General features: G+C 42.1%; 1 protein-coding gene across 1 annotated transcript in view; it reads left to right on the top strand.

The window, feature by feature from the left end:
• Window positions 1-19,564, top strand: part of MEIOSIN (meiosis initiator) — a 1,029,307-nt gene that overhangs the window by 195,325 nt on the left and 814,418 nt on the right. Inside the window, exon 3 of the mRNA XM_044086822.1 lies at window positions 16,443-16,592. Coding sequence (XP_043942757.1) covers window positions 16,443-16,592 — 150 coding nt within the window. The remainder of the gene's footprint in view (window positions 1-16,442; window positions 16,593-19,564) is intronic.

The following is a 19,564-nucleotide window of genomic DNA, read 5'->3' as shown; positions in this document are numbered from 1 at the left end:
CCGGTGTATACCAAATGCATGGCAGTGGTAGCTTCTCACCTGAGACGACAAGGATTCCAGGTGTTTCCATATTTGGACGACTGGCTTCTCACAGCTCCCACCAAGCATCTCCTTCTGATGGCCAGAGATTATACTTTTCGCGTTTGTCAAAAACTGGGTATTTCAATAAATTGCGAAAAGTCTGTTTTGTCGCCTTGTCGTACTATTACCTACATAGGCAAATCTAGATACTATAAACATGTCTGCAAGGCTAACGAACCAAAGGATATCAGACATTCACAAATTGGTGTCACTTCTTCTCAACAACAACAAGAGTCAAAGCCAGGTTAGTTCTAAAGGTGTTGGGAATCATGGCAGCGGCCATACCTCTCCTTCCATTGGCCAGATACCACATGCGGATCCTTCAGTGGATGCTTTTACTCAATGGTCATACCAGGAACTTCCAATGTCTCACACCATTATGATCACGCGTGCAAAAAGCATCTCATGTGGTGGATGTCTTCCCCAGCTCCTGTCGGAAGACCATTTGTTCCACCTCCTCCGGTTGCTACTCTGACAACGGATGCCTCCCTGATCGGGTGGGGGGGGCATTATCAGGGCAGGACAGTCCAGGGCACATGGCAACCAAACGAATGCCACTTGCACATAAATGTTCTGGAGATGAGAGCAGTGCTTTTAGCGTTGCAAGCCCTTCAAGACTCTCTTCCCTTGGGAACGATTGCAATCCAGACAGACAATATGTCTGTAGTGTGGTACATCAACAAACAAGGCGGAACCAGATCATACCCCCTGTGTCGAGAAGCACTCAGACTGTGGCAATGGGTGATTTCTTCTCAGCGTTTTCTGATAGCAACGCACATCCCCGGAAGTCCAATCACATTGCGGACAAGTTGAGCAGAGCTATACTCATGCCTCACGAGTGGTCTCTGAAAGACTCTGTAGTGAGAGAAATTTTTCTCAAGTGGAGTCAGCCTTGCTGCGATCTTTTTGCTACTCCCCAAAACAGCAAGTGCAGAGAATATTTCACTCTATTCCCTTTACCAGGCCAACCCAGCAGGGACGCTCTAGTCCAAGTTTGGCCCCGGGACTTCTGTATGCATTTCCTCCTTTCCCACTGATCTCTCAAGTAATACAGAAAGCTATCGCTCAGAAGGCCTCATTGATCCTCATTGCTCCTTACTGGCCTCGACAAGTGTGGTTCCCCTTTCTACATCGATTTCTTTTGAGCGACCGTGGAATCTGGACCTAGTTCCAGATCTTTTGATCCACCAGTCGGGTCAGTTTCATCGCTCCCTCCCTCTCTGAACCTCACTGCTTGGTTCCTCCAGTTCCAACCGTAGCCAGGCTTCCTCAATTATCTCACTCTGTTAGAGATATATTGATAGCTTCCCATAAATCTTCCACTCGAAAGATTTATTTGAGTAAGTGGAAACGCTTCTCATATTGGGCACAAGGAAAGGACATAGATCCTTTCACCGCTTCCATCCAACTAGTCCTTGATTTTCTAGCTGAACTCTTCCATGCAGGTTCATCTCCATCTACTCTTAAGGTTCAATTGGCAGCTATTTCTAACTTCCATGTGGGTATTTCTGAATCTGCCCTAATGTCCCACAAACTTTGCAAAGCCTTTTTGAAAGGAGTTTTTCTTCTCAGACCTCCTATAAGAAATCCTCCTTCTCCTTGGGACCTAAATTTAGTTCTTGCTTCTTTGATTCTTTCCCCTTTCGAACCTGCAGCTTCATGTTCCTTGAAATTATTATCATGGAAAACTCTCTTTCTGGTGGCTATCACATCAGCTAGAAGAATTTCAGAACTTCAAGCACTCAGTTGTCGTTCTCCTTATCTTTTGTTCCATAAGGACAGAGTATCCTTACGAACTAACCCGTCCTTTTTGCCTAAGGTGGTTTCAACATCAAATCTAAACCAAAGCATTGACCTCCTGTCTTTTTCCCAGAGTATTCCAATAGGTCTGAACAAAAATTACACTGCCTGGATGTTCATCGTCAATTAAGGTACTACTTGGATAGGACAAAACAATTCAGAAAATCTGATCAGCTGTTTGTCTCCTATGCGGAAAGCAGAAAGGGACTTTCAGTTTCAAAGGTATCATTATCCAGATGGCTAACATCTTTGATTTCCCTGGTATATGAAATTAGACAACAGAAATTGCCTAATAAACCTAAAGCCCATTCCACCAGAGCTTTGGCTACTTCTTTAGCCTTCCAAGACAGACTGCCTATTGACACCATTTGTGCAGCGGCTACTTGGGCTACTCCTCACACTTTTATTTCTCATTATAAGTTGGATTTAGCTTCTAGGCATAGAGCTAACTTTGGTTCCACTGTTCTCAGGAGTCTGTTCCGTTAGGCCACCCGGGACAAGGTGCTAGGGACGCGGTCCCATCCAGCAAGAATGAAGGCGAGATAGACAACTTAACATAGAAGTTATGTTCTTACCATAACGTTCCATGTTAGTTGTCTTCTTCTCGCCTTCTTCTTGCGTCCACCCTCCTTCCCCTGGCCTGGACAGACCTAGAGGAGTTGTGATCGTGACCTCTCTTTCTACCACCTCTTTCTTAGTCATATGCTATTATGCATATTTCTTGGTTCAGGATGTAGGTCACCCTTCTTTCTTCCTGTTGTTAGAGGTGGATTCTGTTTTACAGTTATACTGTTACTGTTATAAGCTGGGGTTAGCTTACAAACGAGATCTGAGGTAACTCTCGCCTAGCATTGTGGGATATAAGGGGAGCCTCGAGCCGGTGGAACCAACTCTCGAGCTTTTAGAGTGGCCGAGTCGGAGCCGAGGTCGGCTCCGAACCCATCCAGCAAGAAGAAGGCGAGAAGAAGACAACTAACATGGAACGTTATGGTAAGAACATAACTTCTATTTTCTGCCCAGTAGGACTTTCCCAGTAAACAAATGTAAAATAAGTAAAAGAAATGAATAGTACTTTGACAGCTAGCAATTCTACCACATTAAAGAATTTTCTCCTTAATGGCAGAGATTTTTAGTTTACTTCAGTGAGATCAGCCATCAATCGTATGTCCTCATGGTTCTGCATTTTATGGTGGCATCAATACAGATTTATTTGCATTTTATTGACCAGGTTATTCCAACTAGGCCAATGGTGTTTTTTCAGGGAAGACTGGAAGTGGTATTCATACTGACAAGGGACATTTGTCCAGGCACTAGGGAACTTCCCTACTCCTTTCATTAAGTACTGTGAGATCTTTTTCGATTACCTGAGCTACCATAAACTCGGGTAGATGAAGCCTCAGTTTAACATCTCATCTGAAAGTTGGATGGTTTCTTACACCAGATACAGTGTGAGGATTTTGCAGTAGATTCTTCAATTGCATTGGGACCAGGCTTCTCAGCTATTGCACTACAGAATGAAGCTTTCTCAAAGAGTCAAATGGAGCCTAACCTGGTAGGTGAATCTCTGCAACTTTTCCAGAAGATTCCCCTTCATCAAAATTATATTGCTTGCAGTGGTTACAAGGATATGTCTGCCCCGGGGTGGGGTCCATTACTTAGGCAAGATGATTCAAGAGTTAATGGACTTTTGAGGGGCTTCCCTATACATAAATGGTCTCAAGAGGAGAACACTCCTCCTAACATTGCAGGCATTTCAAGATGAGCTTCCATGAGGTACATTTGCTATGTAAATCAGAGAACATGGTGGTTTTGTGGTAACTGAACAAGCAAGGAATAACCTGATCTTATCTCCTATGTATAGAAGCACTTAGAGCATAAGAATGAGCCTTGGTCTTGCAACACTTTCTTAATGTAACACACATACCCTGTTCTTCAGGTGTGGTTGCACACAAACTCAGCAGGCACAACCTGTAGCCCCATGAGTGGTCTCTGAGCAACAAAATTGCACACAGCATAGTCAAGAAGCAGGGAACACCTTGCTGTGATCTTTTTGCTTTACCATTCAACGCCAAATGTTCCCATATCTTCAGCATAGTTCCCCAGGATGGGCAACCACACAGGGAAGCATTCTTCTACAGTTGGCCCTCTGATATCCTGTACACCTATCCTCCTTTTTCTCTGACACCAAGGCTGTTACAGAAAGTCAAGGTTTGCAAGGTTCAGCTCATTGTCATGGCCCCTTCTGGCCTTGACAGACCTGGTTCCCCTTGCTATGGCCTCACCTGAAAGAGAAGGCCTTTCTTATATCCCAGAGTTCCACCTTGATAACTCACCCATCTGGATGGCCTTACCTGGATATTCAGTCCCTGTGACTAACCAGTTAGTTTCTCCAACTCCAGTAATGGCCAGGAATTCTTGAGTTACTCTTATCTAGTGATGATCACAGATTTGCAGAAAGTCACTACTAGAAATTCTCAGAGTGGGCTATAGACAGGCATTTTTCACATATTTCAGCACTGTTGGAAGAGGTGTTTGAATTTCTGACAGAATCATATACGAAAGAAGATGATTGCTCATCAGTTAGGGTTCATTTGTCAGCCATTTCAAGTTTTCTTGAGGATTTCCAAATTGCTTAGACACTCCCTCTTTGTAAAAGCCCTTCATCAAAGAGAATTTTCATTCTTGGCCTCCATTGACAAGACAAGCTCCAGCTTGGGATCTTATTTTTGTGCTGGAATAGTTATCTGAACCTCTCTTTGAATTGACTGCTTCAGCTGACCATACGTTGTCATGGAAACCAGCCTTTTTGGTAGTTATCACTTCTGCTAGGAGAGTTTCTGAGCTGCAGGACATTTATTCTTAAAACCCTACATCATTTTTCACCCAGATAGTTTAACTGTCGGGATGAAACCCTACATGATGCCTGAGGTAACTACTTAGACTTAGTTGAACCTAGGTATCCACCTACCAGTGTTTTTCCCTAAATGTTTTGTTAAGGGAGAATATCTGCTACATTGCCTGAATGTTCACAGACAAGCTTTTGCCTGGAACACACAAAGAGCTCCAGGAAAGATGTGGAACTCTGTTAGTTTTTGATATCTTAGGTCAAAAGTTTACCAAGGTTATATTAGCCAAACTTATTTCGGACTGTATTTTATTTTGTTTCACTTCAGCAGGTAGAAGGCTTACTGTCCCACTAAAGCCTCACTCAGTTTTGTTCAAGCCATGTACACAGCCTTTCTCTGCAACCTTCCACTTGAAATTATGGCAATGAAATAAGAGCCTACTTTGAAACGACCATTCTCCAAGGTTACTGACTTCGCTGCTTAGCTGTGAACTCTGTTCTGTAGTTCCATTGTCCATGCAGGACCTGAGAAATACAGAAGTTATGTACTTGCTGGAATGTTAGATTTTTCTGGTCTCTATCTGGACACAAGAATAATCAGCCTTCCTTACACAGACACATTGTCATTTATGAGAAATGTGTGAGATATCGTAGCTGGATGTCTTCTTTGTCTGTCTGTCTGCTGGTATGTTGTTAGTCTTGATATGGAGAAAGGAGCAGGAACAGTGGGTTATGGGCAGGGAAGATCACAAGCTGTGAGAAGTTTGTTGATGTCTCTAGAAAGTGCCAGAGACACCAGTCCTACAGTTCCAGTGTCCGGATAAAGACCAGAGAAAACTAACATTCTAGTTAAGTACGTAACTTAACATTCAATGAAGAATTGAAGGAATTTATTTGAGAGGGGAAGAGGTTGAGTTAAGTGGGATATGTTGTTTCTGCCCATAGGGCAAGGTGGTTTAGGATTACCTGATTTGAACCTATATTTTAGAGTTAGTATTACACAAGCAGAATGGTACAAACCAAGATAGAAAAGTATAATGTTGAAATGGGAAGGAAGCGGGGGGCAGGAAATGAGGAGAGAATAGTATTTTGGATGCAGGCCCTTGAGGAAAATAACAACAACCATACAGAGTATTATATTCATGAATTAAATATTCTAAGTCAGCACAGGAGTGGGGAATGGAAATTTTGCCTCTTGGAATGACTGTAAGTAGGGGTATAGGAAAATAGGCAAGAGGGGCTTGAATTTATTGGAAAAAAGTATCAGGGGAACCCAAGATACTGGAAGCAAATAACTATGGAAGAAAAGTTAGCAGAGTGGGATGAGGCTGAGTGGAGGTTTGACTGCAGATTGAAGACTATCTTCAGTATCTGGTATTGGTAACATAGTATAGGCAAAGAGAAAGAGATATAGGACGGATAAGTGAAAGCCCTCTGCTTGAAATTTTAATTTGAGTGTAAAACAAAGGCTACTGTTAAAAGGGATTATTAGTAGGGCTTATAAAGTGTTGTTTGATAACTATAAGGATCAATGAGAAGGGGATAGAAAAAATTGAGAAGTGAGAGATTCGAAAGTACAGTTGAGTAAAATCTTACCATAGCAGTAGATCTCCTTCTCTTCACTGTTGCAGTATTCCTTAAAGAAGGGATGTCCAGCCCTTGCAGCCCGTCGCTCGGCCAGTATAGATAAGGTTGAAAAAAGATCTTGTTTGCACCATATGTCACTTTTATGTTCGTCACACAGAATGTAGGGCATAAAAGGGATGTACAGATGCAACTACCCAGAACTGAATTTCCCCAGTAGAGAACAGTTGTCATAGGACAAAGGAGTCCATGCACATCCATAAGGAAAAAATGCAGAATAAACAAGTCTGGGTTAGAGGGAGGGAGCATTTACTGCAACAGTGAAGAGAAGGACATTACTGTTATGGTAAGATTTTACACAATTGTACTATGACTTTTTAGATCACTGTTGCAGTATTCCTTAAAGAAGTGAGAATAAAATAGCTCAAGAAACAGAATGGGAAGTGGAAGGCTGAGAAGAGCCCTCAACAAACCCACATTAAATGGTTTCAGCAAAGTCTTCTCTGGCCGTAAAAAACATATCCAGCCTATAATGCTTAGTAAACAGATGTACTGAAGAGCAGGTAGTAGCTTCAAGGATGCAATTTCTGTCCAACCCATTGAATAAGGCACCAGAAGAGGCAACATTCCTAGTAGAATGAGCTCTTATAGAAGCAGACAGAGACTTGCCATGAAAAGAATAACAAAAATAAATGGCCTTGGATATCCAGGAAAAGATTGTTTGCTTAGAAACAGCCGAGCTCAAAAACCTGGGATGAAAGGAAACAAAAAGCTGTGAGACTTGCGACTAGTCCTAGTTTTATCCAAATAGTACTTGAGCTGTCTGTACAAATCCAAGGTATGCAGGACCCTCTCAGTAGCAGACTGAGGAGAAGGGAAAAAGGAAGGGAGTTGTATCTACTGATTTAAGGACAACTCATTTACCACTTTGGGCATAAGAGAAGGATTAGTACGAAGGGACACCCTGTCTCTGTGAAAAACCATAAAAGGAGGAATGGCCAAAGGGCTTGGAGATTAGAAACCCTGTGAGTGGAAGTAAGAGCCAGCACCAAAACAGTCGTCCGGGTACAATGTTGTAAAGAAGCAGAATCTGCAGGCTTGAAAGCATCTTGAGTCAATTTTTACAAAACAAAATTAAGGTCCCAAGGAAGAGGAATAGGTTTTCTTGGAGGCCTAATATGCTGGATGCCTTTAAGAAACTGTTTGACCTCAAAACGAGAAGTTAAATGAGGAGTCAAGGCCTGGTTGAGAGTTTCCTGGCCGCCTGTAAAACCCTGAGCATGTCCTCAGAAAAGAGGTACCTGAAAGGGATCAAAACTCTACCACCCACAATGTCAGTTGCAGAGTGGACAAGTGGGGATGCGTGAGTGACCCCTTGTCCTGTGTGGGGAGATCCTGCAGATGAGATAACTTGTGATGATTTCCCCTGGCCAGATTCATTAAGTGGGGAAAACAGTACTGCTTGGCCAAAAGGGAGTCACTAGCAAGATTTTTGGGGTGTCCAGCTGAATCTTCTGCAGGACTCTTGGAAGCAGAGGAAGAGAAGGTAAAGCCTAAAGAAACCGCCCCCTCCACTGAAAAGATAGGGCCTCTGTTTTCCAGGCCAGGTGGCATGGCACTCTGGAACAGAAGAGATGGAGCTGCCTGTTAAGAGGTGAAGTAGACAGATCTAACTGAGGAATAGTCCACTGATGGACAATGTCCAAAAACATGTCTCCATGAAGCATCTATTAGTGAGTCTGTCATTTGGACCTGCTCAGAGTGTCTGCCATAAGATTGTGCTCTGAAGGAATTTATACTGCCTGAAGAGCTAACTGATAACTGTGAGACACTTCCCAATCCTGAAGTGCCATCCTGCAGAGAGAAAGATTTCGTGCTGCCCCTGCTTGTTGACATACCACATCAATGTAGAACATGGGGTGAAAAGCTTGAAGGGCCAGAATCAGAGCGCTCATCTCTTTGGTGTTGATGTGGTCTGACTTCTGATGTAGAGGCCAAAGACCCTGAACTTTCAGGTGACCAAGAGATGCCCCTCATCCCATGTTCGAGGCATTGGTGAACAACTCTTAAGAAGGGAATGAAGGCTGAAAGGGCTGGCCTGGGTTGAGAGCAACCTTTCAAATCCAGCACTCAAATTCCTTCTTGAGACAGGGAAGGAGAGGTACACTTAAAGTCAGAGGGTGAAGAGGATGCAGCCAAATTGACTTGAGGTACCATTGAAGCTTCCGCATATGTATTCTGGCAAGAGGAGCCATCAGACTAGAAGAGGTCATGAATCCCAGTGTCTGATGAAACTCCCTGGCTGGCATGGCAGTCAGGGGAAGAAGAGACCGAAAGATGGATGTCAATGACAATACCTTTGGAGGTGGAAAAGAGACTGATATTGGCACCGTCTGAATCCTGCAACCCAGCTTCATATGAGGGAGTCGGGACAGACTTTTGGAAGTTGGATAGTAAACCCCAGAGTTTGAGGAAGAGAGATGGTGAACTGCAGATCCTGCAACAATCGACTGGAGAAGGCACCTGAAGCAACAAGTCATCTAGATAAGTAAAAATCTGAATGCCTTGGAGCCTGCTGAAGGCCATCCAAGGAGGGAGGCATTTTCTGAATACCCTTGGCTCAGCAGAAAGGAGAAAGGGCAAAGCAGAGAACTGAAAATGAGAGGAAAACACAGAGAAACGTAAAAACGTCCTGTAGAGAGGGTAAGTAGGATATGAAGGTAAGCATCTTTCAGATCCAAGGACACCAGAAAAGCCTGGGATGTAATAAAAGAGGAAACAGTGTTTGAAGAGCAAGCATCCAAAAATAAGGGCTCTCAAGAAAGATGTTTAGCAGGGAAAAAAGTGCCCTCCTTTCAGGGAATCAGGAACATCCTGGAATAAAAACCCGGTCCCACTTGGGAAGGAGATGGACAGGTCGAATGGTTCCTTAGTTCAACAGAGACCCTAGAACCTCCGAGAAATTAGTAAATTGCTCTAGTGGAGGTTGAGAAATCCCAGAAAAAGGGGGTAGAGATTTCCATACCATAAAGTAGCCCTGATGGATGACAGAAAGAACCCAAGATCCTGAAGTGATGAAATGCCACTTTGGAAGACAGAGGGAGAGTCGAAAGGACAAAAGAACATGGTCTGAAGCTGGGGATGTGGGAGGCAAATTGTCAAAGAGAAGCAGGCTTATCAGATAAAGGGGGCCACAGAAATCTGAGAAGCCTTAGCAGAGGGGGCCTGCCTCGCACCCTTCCTGCCCTTAGAAGCCTGGTGGGGTTGCCTGTAAAAAAAATCAGATATAGAATGATAATTCGAAAACCACTAAACCAAAAGCAAAAAATAGTCCACCACAACGCCAGTAATCAAACAGAAAAAAATTAAAAAAAATAAATATTTTATTGACAGCACAAACCAAAAGACTGCTCTAGTGCCTCGGTCCACAGGCACTACTATTCATAGAAAATATATGCAGACTACAACATTTTTACATTATAATAGTATGCACCCTCACCACGTTTATGGTAGTATGGTTAGGAGTCAGTTTATCAGAGCCAGTAGGTTGAATACTAGCAATGAATTTTTTTCTATCAGAGATGGCTCATATGTCTGAGGATTTTCAGATTAGGGGCTTTGATGAGATTTTATTAGAGAAGGTTAGGCAAAATGTTTTGAATTAATGTTTTCCTCAGCTAAAACCTTTATTTTCAAAAATAAGTTATATGTTTAGGAAGAGACTATCTTATGACATTGTGTTTAGATATGCTATGAAATTCAATAGACACACATCTGTGATTAAATCAGTCTTATGTAAGAACTGGGGAATTTTACTGTCTAACCCAGAGATAAAGAGTGTAATAGGTAATAAGCCATCCTTTGCTTTTATTAAAGAAAGGAATCTTAAGCAGAAGTTATGCTATAAAGATCTGTGTTTTAAAGATGTATGTCATCTCAAAGTTAATACTAAAGGGACCATTCCCTGCCATAGTTGTTCTTATTGTAGTTATATTAACGTTGAAACCACTTTTGTGCATCCCATTACGAAGCAGACTTTTAATTTTACAGCTTTTGCTACCTGTTGTACTAATAACCTAGTATGTCTGGCTAGCTGTTAAATGTGAACATTTTTATATTGGTAAGATGAACCAAAAATTGAAGGAAAGAATGAGGTCCAATTTATCTGTTATTAGAAGGGAGATTGATATTAATGTATTAAGTTAGCACATTATTAGCGTGGGGAAGGATCATACATTTTAAGTTCAGAGTTATACAGAACGCCTTTAATAATATAATAGGGGGTGATTTGATTACTAAGACTGAGATGTTGAGTACAGATGGATACATTTTTTAGGGCAGATAAACCACCTGTCCTTAATATGAAGACCAGTATTAAACCGGTTTTAAAACTTAGAAGAGAATTTTTATGAATGAAAATTATACAGAGCAGTAATGAGTTAATTGTGTTAATCGTTTTTAGATAATCTGATTTAACTGAAATGCTGGCTTGCGTATTTTATATACCAACTGAATTTTAACAGCACTGATGTTAGCATTGAGAAAGAGTTAATTGTACTCGAAAGCTCTTTTTTATTTTTTGCTGTGTTATGTTTAATAAATTTTAGACGGTTCGGTCCTTGCCTGTTTTATTTTTATTTTGTTGCTCTTTGGTGTATAGGACTGATTTGACCACCTTGAGTGTTTTTAAATTTTGGAATCGGGGAGGGGAGAGATAACCTGACAAGCCTGAGCAACAAAGGCCAGAGGATACTTGGTTGTGTGGGTCTGGTAATTAGCAGCCCTAAAGACCAAAGTAGAAGAAGTGTAAACTTTCTTGCCAATCCTCTCCATTGCCCTGCTATCAAAAGGTAAAAGTTTGGAAGATGGCAAAAGTATAGACGTTTTGTCAAAAGAACCTGACACCACTGCAGGATCAGCAGAAGGACATTTAAATAAAAATAGACAATCCACATGAACCTTATAGAACCTATTAGGGTTCTTAGGAGCAGGAGGCTGAGAATCAGGAGACTTGGAAGCAGCAAGGAAACTGTCCAACAAGGTAGCCAACAGAGGAGGAACTGCCAATAGTTTAGGAATATCCACCTGAAGCAACTCATAATATCTTCCCTGAATATCCAATACTTGGGAAGAATCCCACTTAAAGAATTCCATCATCCTAGCAATTGTGCCCCCAGTGTATAATTCCTTGAAAGGAGACTCGGGGATAACAGACTTCTCTGCATCTGAACCATAAGCCAAAGGCTTCTGTGAAAAATAGGACAAAGACCCTTCACCAGACAGAGAATCCTCATCCAAGGAATCTGGTATCTAAACCATTTAGAAGGGGGTAGAGGTCCAAGGAGGAGCAGATACTGAAACCCCCTTGAGGAGGCTTTAAGGCCATTAAGGCAGAGAACAAGCCCTAAGTAAACTCCTGCCAGCCCCTTTGAGGATCTGTAGGACAGACTGAAACATGCTTCAGTTTTTTGTCTTTTCTTAGAAGCGACATCAACCCTAGCAAATACCAGAGGTCCCGACCCTTGGCGAGATTTCAGTAGAGGAGGCTGGACAGCTAAAGAATCCACCTGAGACTTTTTTGTCTTCTTACCTAGTGGGAGTATCTTGAGGTTAAAGGATTCTGCCATGATACCCTGGGCTGACAGTCTAAGCCGTTGGTTTTCAAGATAAATGGCCAGGAAAGACAAACAATTTCTGAGTGCCTTAAGCACAGATGCCTTACAGATACTGCAAGAGGTATGGTCATGGGAAACGGCCAAACAAAAAAGACGTTTGTAAGGATACTTATGGAGAATCGGCTTCCCAAACTGGTATTTTCCCCTCTTGGATGACATGAACTCCAGGTAGTGATAAAAAAATTGCAAGATCAAGAAAGCAAATTTATAAAAACAAAAAGAAAAATTAACCCCAACAGGGCACTTACATGGTGTTGCTAATTAGTCAGTACAGCAACAAAATATTCAGACCAACTGTCAAGAATAGAGTTCGAACTGGCAGCAAAAGAAGTTCTGGGTAGTTGCGTCTGTACGTCCCTTTTATGTCCTACATTTTGTGCGGGGAGCATAATTGTAACGTACAGTGAAAGCATGATCTTTTTTCCAACTTGTCTATACTGGCTGAGCGACAGGCTTCCTGGAGCAGAAACGAATACTGCATAAAAGTGTTTCCATATATATTTTTATACATCAGACAAAAGTCAGAAAATGTTTCCTTTAGTAGATAGTACTTGCTGGAGGTGTGATGGAAAAGAGAGTGAGAGAAGTAATTTGGAATGTAATGAGCTGCAATATTTAAAAAATTCCCTGCAGAGTACTTTGTTGGAAATGTTGGATGAGCAAATGCATGTAACTAAAGAAATGATTCTTTTGAGTTGGGATATAACATCTAGCCTGTACATAATAAGGCCTTGCTTAAGTATAAGGATATTTGCTGCCAGAAAAGCAATTACTAGAAAATATAAATCTGTATCTAAACCAACAAGAAATGAAGTATTGAATATTGCAAAGGAGATAAGACTCGGAGGCTGGAACTGTAAAAAAAATGAATGAGCAAATCATAGGATCATAGTAGGTTACTAGGCTAATGGCGCTGGGGCCCTTAGAAGCTTAGCCAAGAGTTTATCCCCCAAATAGAAATGCTGCAGCCAAAGAAATCCCAAAACCTCTGTGCCACATGCTCCAGAGACCTCTGCCTTATTACCACAATCAACAGAACATGCTAGAGGGATAGGTTCATAACCCAGAGACTGCCCATGCTATGGAATAGACTTCCTATGCATGTCAAACATAGCACCTCACTGGCCCTCTTCAGGAGAAATCTTGATGAGTGGAAGGGAAGTAGAAAATTCACCCCGGGGATCACTCCAGTGGCTCTACTCGACAGAGGAACTGGGAACTAAGGTCAGGTGGCACAATGCCAGGGTAATCCTATGGGCTAGGCTTGTAAAGGCTCCAGGGCCATTAGCCTAATACACACCTATGAAAAAAGAAACCTCAGGCAGCACCTGTCGCCCCTGTCAGTGAGGGACACAGGTGGAACCCCTGGGACACATTTGTGGTTTCCCATCCACTCATCTGGGTTGCGCTTGAAGAGGGTCATTGAGGTACTCTTATTTGACATTTATGGGAAGTCTGTTCCAGGGATGTTATTTCATACTGGATTTAGGCCTTTTGAGCGGGTAATACACAAGGAGTTAAACTTACTGATATGGAACATCTCTAGTAGGGCAGGGACCGATATTGCCTTGTAGGCAAGATAGACCACCTCTGAGCAATCTGCATGATACTGAGTAGAGTGATAGTGATTTGAGCCTGTCCGCATAGGCAGTTGTTGGAGGCCATTGATTCTCTTTGTGAGGTATTTCTGTGACCTTTCCAGCTGGTGCATGTGTTTGGAAAGGTACACATCAAATGGGGCATTATACTCAATTGTTGGCCTAATGAAGGAGGAGTACAGAGAGGTAATAACCTCCTTTTTTCTGGATGCTATCCCTTTACTTATGAGATGAACCAAGTAAAAGGCTTTTCTGGCCACTGCCACTACATGATGGTCTAATTTGAGATTGTTGTGAACCTGAGTACCCAGGTCTCTCATCACAGGTTGTGCGCTTAGAGGGTTGCTGTTGATGTGGTAATCAGTAGGGGCCTTTTTTGCCGAATGGTAAGATAATACATTTTTTGCATTTAACTTAAGGCCATGACTTCGGCACCAGTTGTTTGTTGCTGTGAGATGCACTTGCAGTATGTTAACATCATTTGGGGAGTCAGTGACAGCACCTAACTTAAAGTCATCCACAAACTTGGTCAGCCACAGCTCTTTTGTCTTTCTTTGGACCTCTGGGAAGTAGATGCCAAACAGTAGGGGTCTCAGGACAAATCCCTGGGGAACACCACTAGTGACAGGTCTGCTGTTGGAGGTGGAGCCACCTATTTTGAGCTTGTGGGTCCTATCGGTGAGCCAGATGGCCACCCACGTTATGAGGTAGGGATAGTTGTGTTAGCTTTTCGATGATGCCCGAGTGGGGGGTTGTGTCAGAGGCCTTGGCCAGGTCAAGATAAGCTCTATGTACTGATTTTCTCTCATCCAGGGCCTTGGTGACAGTCTCAAAGAAGTCAGCCAGGTTCAACAGGCAAGATCTGCCCTTGACAAATCCGTACTGGGCGAGGTCAAGTGCTTGAAGATTGCCTATGTCCTTGTTTATGAGATCCATAATAATATGCTCCATGGCTTTACAGATCAGACTTGTCAAGCTAATGGGGTGATAGTTTTCAGGGTCAGTAGTGCCACCACCTTTGTGCAAGGGTATGACAGTGGCAGTTCTCCACTCTGCTGGAATGAAGCCTATACTTAGGCTGTGGTTGACTAGGGTGCTTAATGGCAAAGCTAGTTCTTGCTGGAGATGGTGCAGAATACATATGAGGTCCCATGGAAGAATGTTCTTTGCCTTGGATAAGGCTTTTAACACTTGATCTACAGAGATGTGAGGTGCGGGACAAGTATCGGGGATATCGAACAGGCCTTTGAGGGTAGACGGGGGGGTGAAGTTTGTGCTGAACCTATCTGCTAGCAGGTTGGCTCAGTCAACAGGGTCAGTGTAAGTGGTACCGTTAAGTACTAATTCGGAACAAACCCGGGCTTTGCCATGGGGATTCCTGATGTAACTGAGGAAGGCTTTGTGGTTTCCCTTTGTTTCGGAGGCTAGTTTCAGTTCATAATTGGCTGTGGAGGTGTTCACCAGTGATTTAATTTGCTTGTTGAGGCTGAGGAGGAAGTTTGTCCAATTTGGAATTTGTTCCTTTTTACCCTTGGACAACAGTTTCTTCCTTTTGTTGTAATGCTTGTTGATAGATGATGTCCACCAGACAGGTTTGTGTTTCCTTGAGGAGCAGGTTTTAGTTCTGTTGTGTATGGCTGAGTCCATGCAGTTGTACAGGTGCTTGTATACTGCATTGGCATACTGTTCAGCATAGTTGTCTGAATCCCGGGAGGGGGGAAGGGGGGGGTGGTGTGAAAAAATTAATGGAATTTGTGGCAACAATACATGTATGGAGAAGGAGTGATATTTAAGTGAAGGCAGGACTTGGGTGATTTATGTTCTGTTGGAATGGTATATGTATAATGCATGGACTTAATGAAAAATACTTAAAAGTTTCTTTCTTTTCTTTTTAAGACCATGTATGTACCATGTCATAGTTCAGTGTGTGAAGTTAATAAAGGGGGGGGGGGGTTAAAAATGATTCAGTAATTGCATAAGTGTCATCATTACATGTGTGTGTGTGTGTGTGTGTGTGTGTTGTGTGTGTGTGTGTGTGTGTGTGTGTGTGTGTGTGTGTACATACAGACAGTACAGTGGTGGAGGTCTATCCAGTACTTGAAGTCAGATATCACCTTTCAAATTCTAGACCAGTCCCAGTTCATCACAGTCAGTGCTTCTTCAAAATGGACTATGAAACACATTTTCTTATCTACAGCACTTTGTGCTTTTGGTGTTAAGAGATCATTGTCTATTTCAGCAGGATTAAAGTGAGGACGTGTAGCTTGGCACAAGGCTTTAGAATCCTTTCTCAAAGTTTTGTAAGGATTTTAAAGGATCGTTCTAACACCTTATATCGATGTAAGGGATTTCATTGTTACTGTTCCCTTCTACCAAGACGTTTTGTAGCTGTGGCAGTGGAGTCATGAAAAATAAATCTGCTTCAATGCCAAATATTGACCACTTGAGTCACGGATTTATTTGTTCATTCATTCATTCATTGTCCAGTGTGTATTTTTTTTTCCTTTTCAGGGTTGCAGTGGTGCAGGGAAGCTAGAGAAGGCAGAGAACTAATCCTAGATGGGTGTCTAGCACAGAATGTTTTCGAGAACACAGGCATAGACAGCTGCATACAGGTATCCTCCTACTAACGGAGGAATGTTGTGAGTGATAAAAGGGAGGAAGGCTTTGTGTGTGCAGTGCTGATGATTTTTATAAGAGCCTCTCAGCGAACATATAGAAGAAGGTACCTAAATGTTTCACCCTCTGCAAAAGGTCTTTTCAAAGATCAGCTGATACGGTGAGTGTTCACTTTTTTTATTATTTTTGGTGTTAAATGGTTTTACCTACTATTTATTTATTTATTTTATTTTCTTCAAGGAATTTCCCAGTATCACTCCCCTCACGGAAGACAGGATAGTTCATGTTTACTACTTAAAGATTTGGGACTTAGCCCTTCCCTTTTTACTTGTCCAGGACAGCATCTATCATTGCCTCAGTTTCAAGATGGAACAGAATGTCTTTCCAGTGGTAAGCAAAAGTGACAGTCTTCTCTTTCACAGGACATTGCTAATGAATTTGTTTTACAGTAACACCATATTCTTTCTATACCAAGGTTCATGATCTCAGGCTGGTGTTTCATATTTATTTATTAATTATTTGCAGTTTGTTAACCGGGAAAGTCCATTGAGCCAGAATGAGCCCATTTTCAATGGAGGCCTGGGGAGAAACGCTGTCTTCTCTGAGCTTGAGTTATTTGTGTGAGAGTTCACTGTTAAGGAGTTAACTTAAAATGAAAGGCATTGCTAAGCCCAACACAAACTTCATTACAATTCAAGCTGCCCTGCACTAGAGGACTGTCCAGCACTACATTTTGATGCCTCAGCACTTACATGCAGTTTATCCGCCCCCACCCACCCCACATGGAGTCACACTTGTAAGTAATGGGGGGGGGTATGGCACCCCTCTCCAGTTCTTTTGAGTATTTGTAGGATCTTGAGGCCACTGTCATGCAGAAGAACAAGGATAATCTGGTCACCCCCCCCCCCTGCTGTTTTACTGCCATATAACCCAAGCTTTAGAGACATCTTTAGGTTTATTTGGAACAGCCTAGATGGATGTTGGGCTCCTGTTTCCACCATCCAGAAGCACTTTTTGAAGTTTATAGGAAGAAATTCTGAGGAGTCCTGGGTTGTCATATCCACAGACCTCTCATTAGATAGAGATGCAAGCAGTGCAACCTGATGGCAGCCTGACTGTGCCATGTCAGCCCCCAAAAAAGGCATCACCAGACCAGCTCATCAAACCATTCCAGAGATGACTGTTTTGTGATTTCTTCAGTTTTGCATAGGTGCCAAAACCCTCAGCACGTTGGATATGCATGACAAAAGAGATTTTTTGCTAAATTGAGGCTTAGGACACCCAGCCAGTTGTCACACTTTTCTCATTTCAAGGCCCAACTCATGATGATATTTTCTCCATATTTATTTTTATCTTCACTTGTTGATACTGGTATAATAATACTGATATCTGTTTATACCACTCTGATTGAATTCATTGAATTCTGCTTTAATGTATATTTTCTGTATATATTACTGTAATCAAACAAACTAGATTCTTGCTTTTATGTATATATTTTGTATATGTTACTATGTTTAATATCTGTAACACTGTTTCTGCTTCTGCACTAATTAATATTTATATTTTTTCTGTATCTCGGAGCTTTTCTTCCCGGGCCTCCACTGAAAATGGGCTCTTTTAGGCCCAGTGAACTTATCCCGGTAAACAAATGCAATAAATAAATAAATAAGATGATGTTGGGTAAACTATATGACCTACTTCAGTGTGTCTTCAAGAAAGATAATTGTGAGAGCATGTTCAGTGCCTTCAAGATGAGACACCATGTTTCTTGCCGCAGTTTTGATTGAGCTGACACTGGCTGAGGTTGCGACTTAATTGTTTTTTTTGTAAAGAATGCTGTGACTGAGTGTTCGCTCTAAAGGAGGAAATTGGGAACAAGATCGTGGAGGGGTGACCTTTTGGAGGATATGTTCTTTGGCCAGCTAGGCCAAAACCTACTTGATGACCTCCTGAGGAGAAATTCATCCCTTACTTTGAAGAATAAGTATGCTTTCCCTTATGCTATTCTTAGTTTGTCCTCTGCTAGCCAGCCTCAGAAGAAGAAGGGACCTTCTTTTTGACTGAGGAAAGGCTGCAGATATTAGTCTTACACCATCCATTGCTAGCAGAGTCACCCATGTTGACAACTCCACCAGCAGCCCTGCTGACTCTGGTCTTTGATTGCTTATAGGGCTGGGAGGTGGTCTGTTAAGTTTATAATCTACTGTTGCTCAACAACCCCCTACCAAATTGCTGTGCTGGTAAGCAGTCTATTTCTGCTGAGAGTCTCAGACAGGCATGGTTCCTGCTGCTGCTGAGGCTTTTTCTCAATGGTCTTTCTGGCCCTGAAGGTGTCAGATAATCTTTTTCCTGTTCTGGACTTCAGACACTTCAAGTACTCCATCTAGTGCATTCAAGTTTTGGATAGTCACTCAGGAGGGGATCATGCATTTGTTTTCACAAGAAGATGGGATTTTGTTGCGGGATATGATGGATGCTTTTTGTTACATTAGCATTTGCTGCCAATACAAGAGATTCCACCAGATCCTGTTCATTCCATCCGTCTGATCTTGCATTTGTTTTATTAAGTCACTTGTTGCATCCAACCCAGTAAAACTCTTACTGCATCCTCAAGCCCCTTTAAGAACCTTTCCCATTATGTCCCAGTGGTTAAGATTACTTCAAATCTCCTTTGCTGCCATCACAAACAGACTCAGATTTTGACTCGGCTTCCACTAAGTGCCCCTTCATGAAATTTATACTATATAATATAACATTTGCTAGGTTTCCTTCTGTTATTTTTATTACTTTTATAGAATTTATTTAGCCTATTTTCTGCTTTTATGAGAGAATTTCCTCTCTTGCCATTTTCTCTCTGAGTTGGCCTGCACGCCATCATCATTATTCAAACAGAAAAAAAGACAAACAAAAGCCTTTATAGTTCATATCAAAGTTGTTTCTTGTTAGACTAGTTTAGTATAATTCTTCTAGTCAGGTGTTGCGATTACTGTTCTGTTGCTACTTGCTGCTGTGCTGCTAATGTTTTTTTTTCCACAGCTATGAAGATACAGAAGGAAAAAGAGAACAATTTTTTAAATTTATCAGAAGCGTGGGCACAAAATCCCACCCAAGACATGGGTCTTGTGTGTTGGGAGTTAAGTATTTGAGTGAGGACTGCCAGATATGAGAGGGCTTCAGGCCTATAACCCTATCAGACCTTAAGAACAAGTTGATAATTGAGGCTTATTCTCTGAGACGCAGAGTCAGAGAGGGTTAAGAAGCCCGCTGACAAACTTTTTGTCCAATCTAAGGATGCAGAATTGAGAAAAAAGATGACCCAGTAAGTTGGAGACATTTTCAGCTCTGAAAATTTCCAGAGTAGA

This window comes from Protopterus annectens, chromosome 1.part0 (assembly GCF_019279795.1).
Source record: "Protopterus annectens isolate FY-2018-M chromosome 1.part0, PAN1.0, whole genome shotgun sequence".
Classification (NCBI taxonomy): Eukaryota; Metazoa; Chordata; order Ceratodontiformes; family Protopteridae; genus Protopterus; species Protopterus annectens.
Note: the sequence above shows the minus strand (reverse complement) of the source record. Positions and strands in the feature narration are given on the sequence as shown.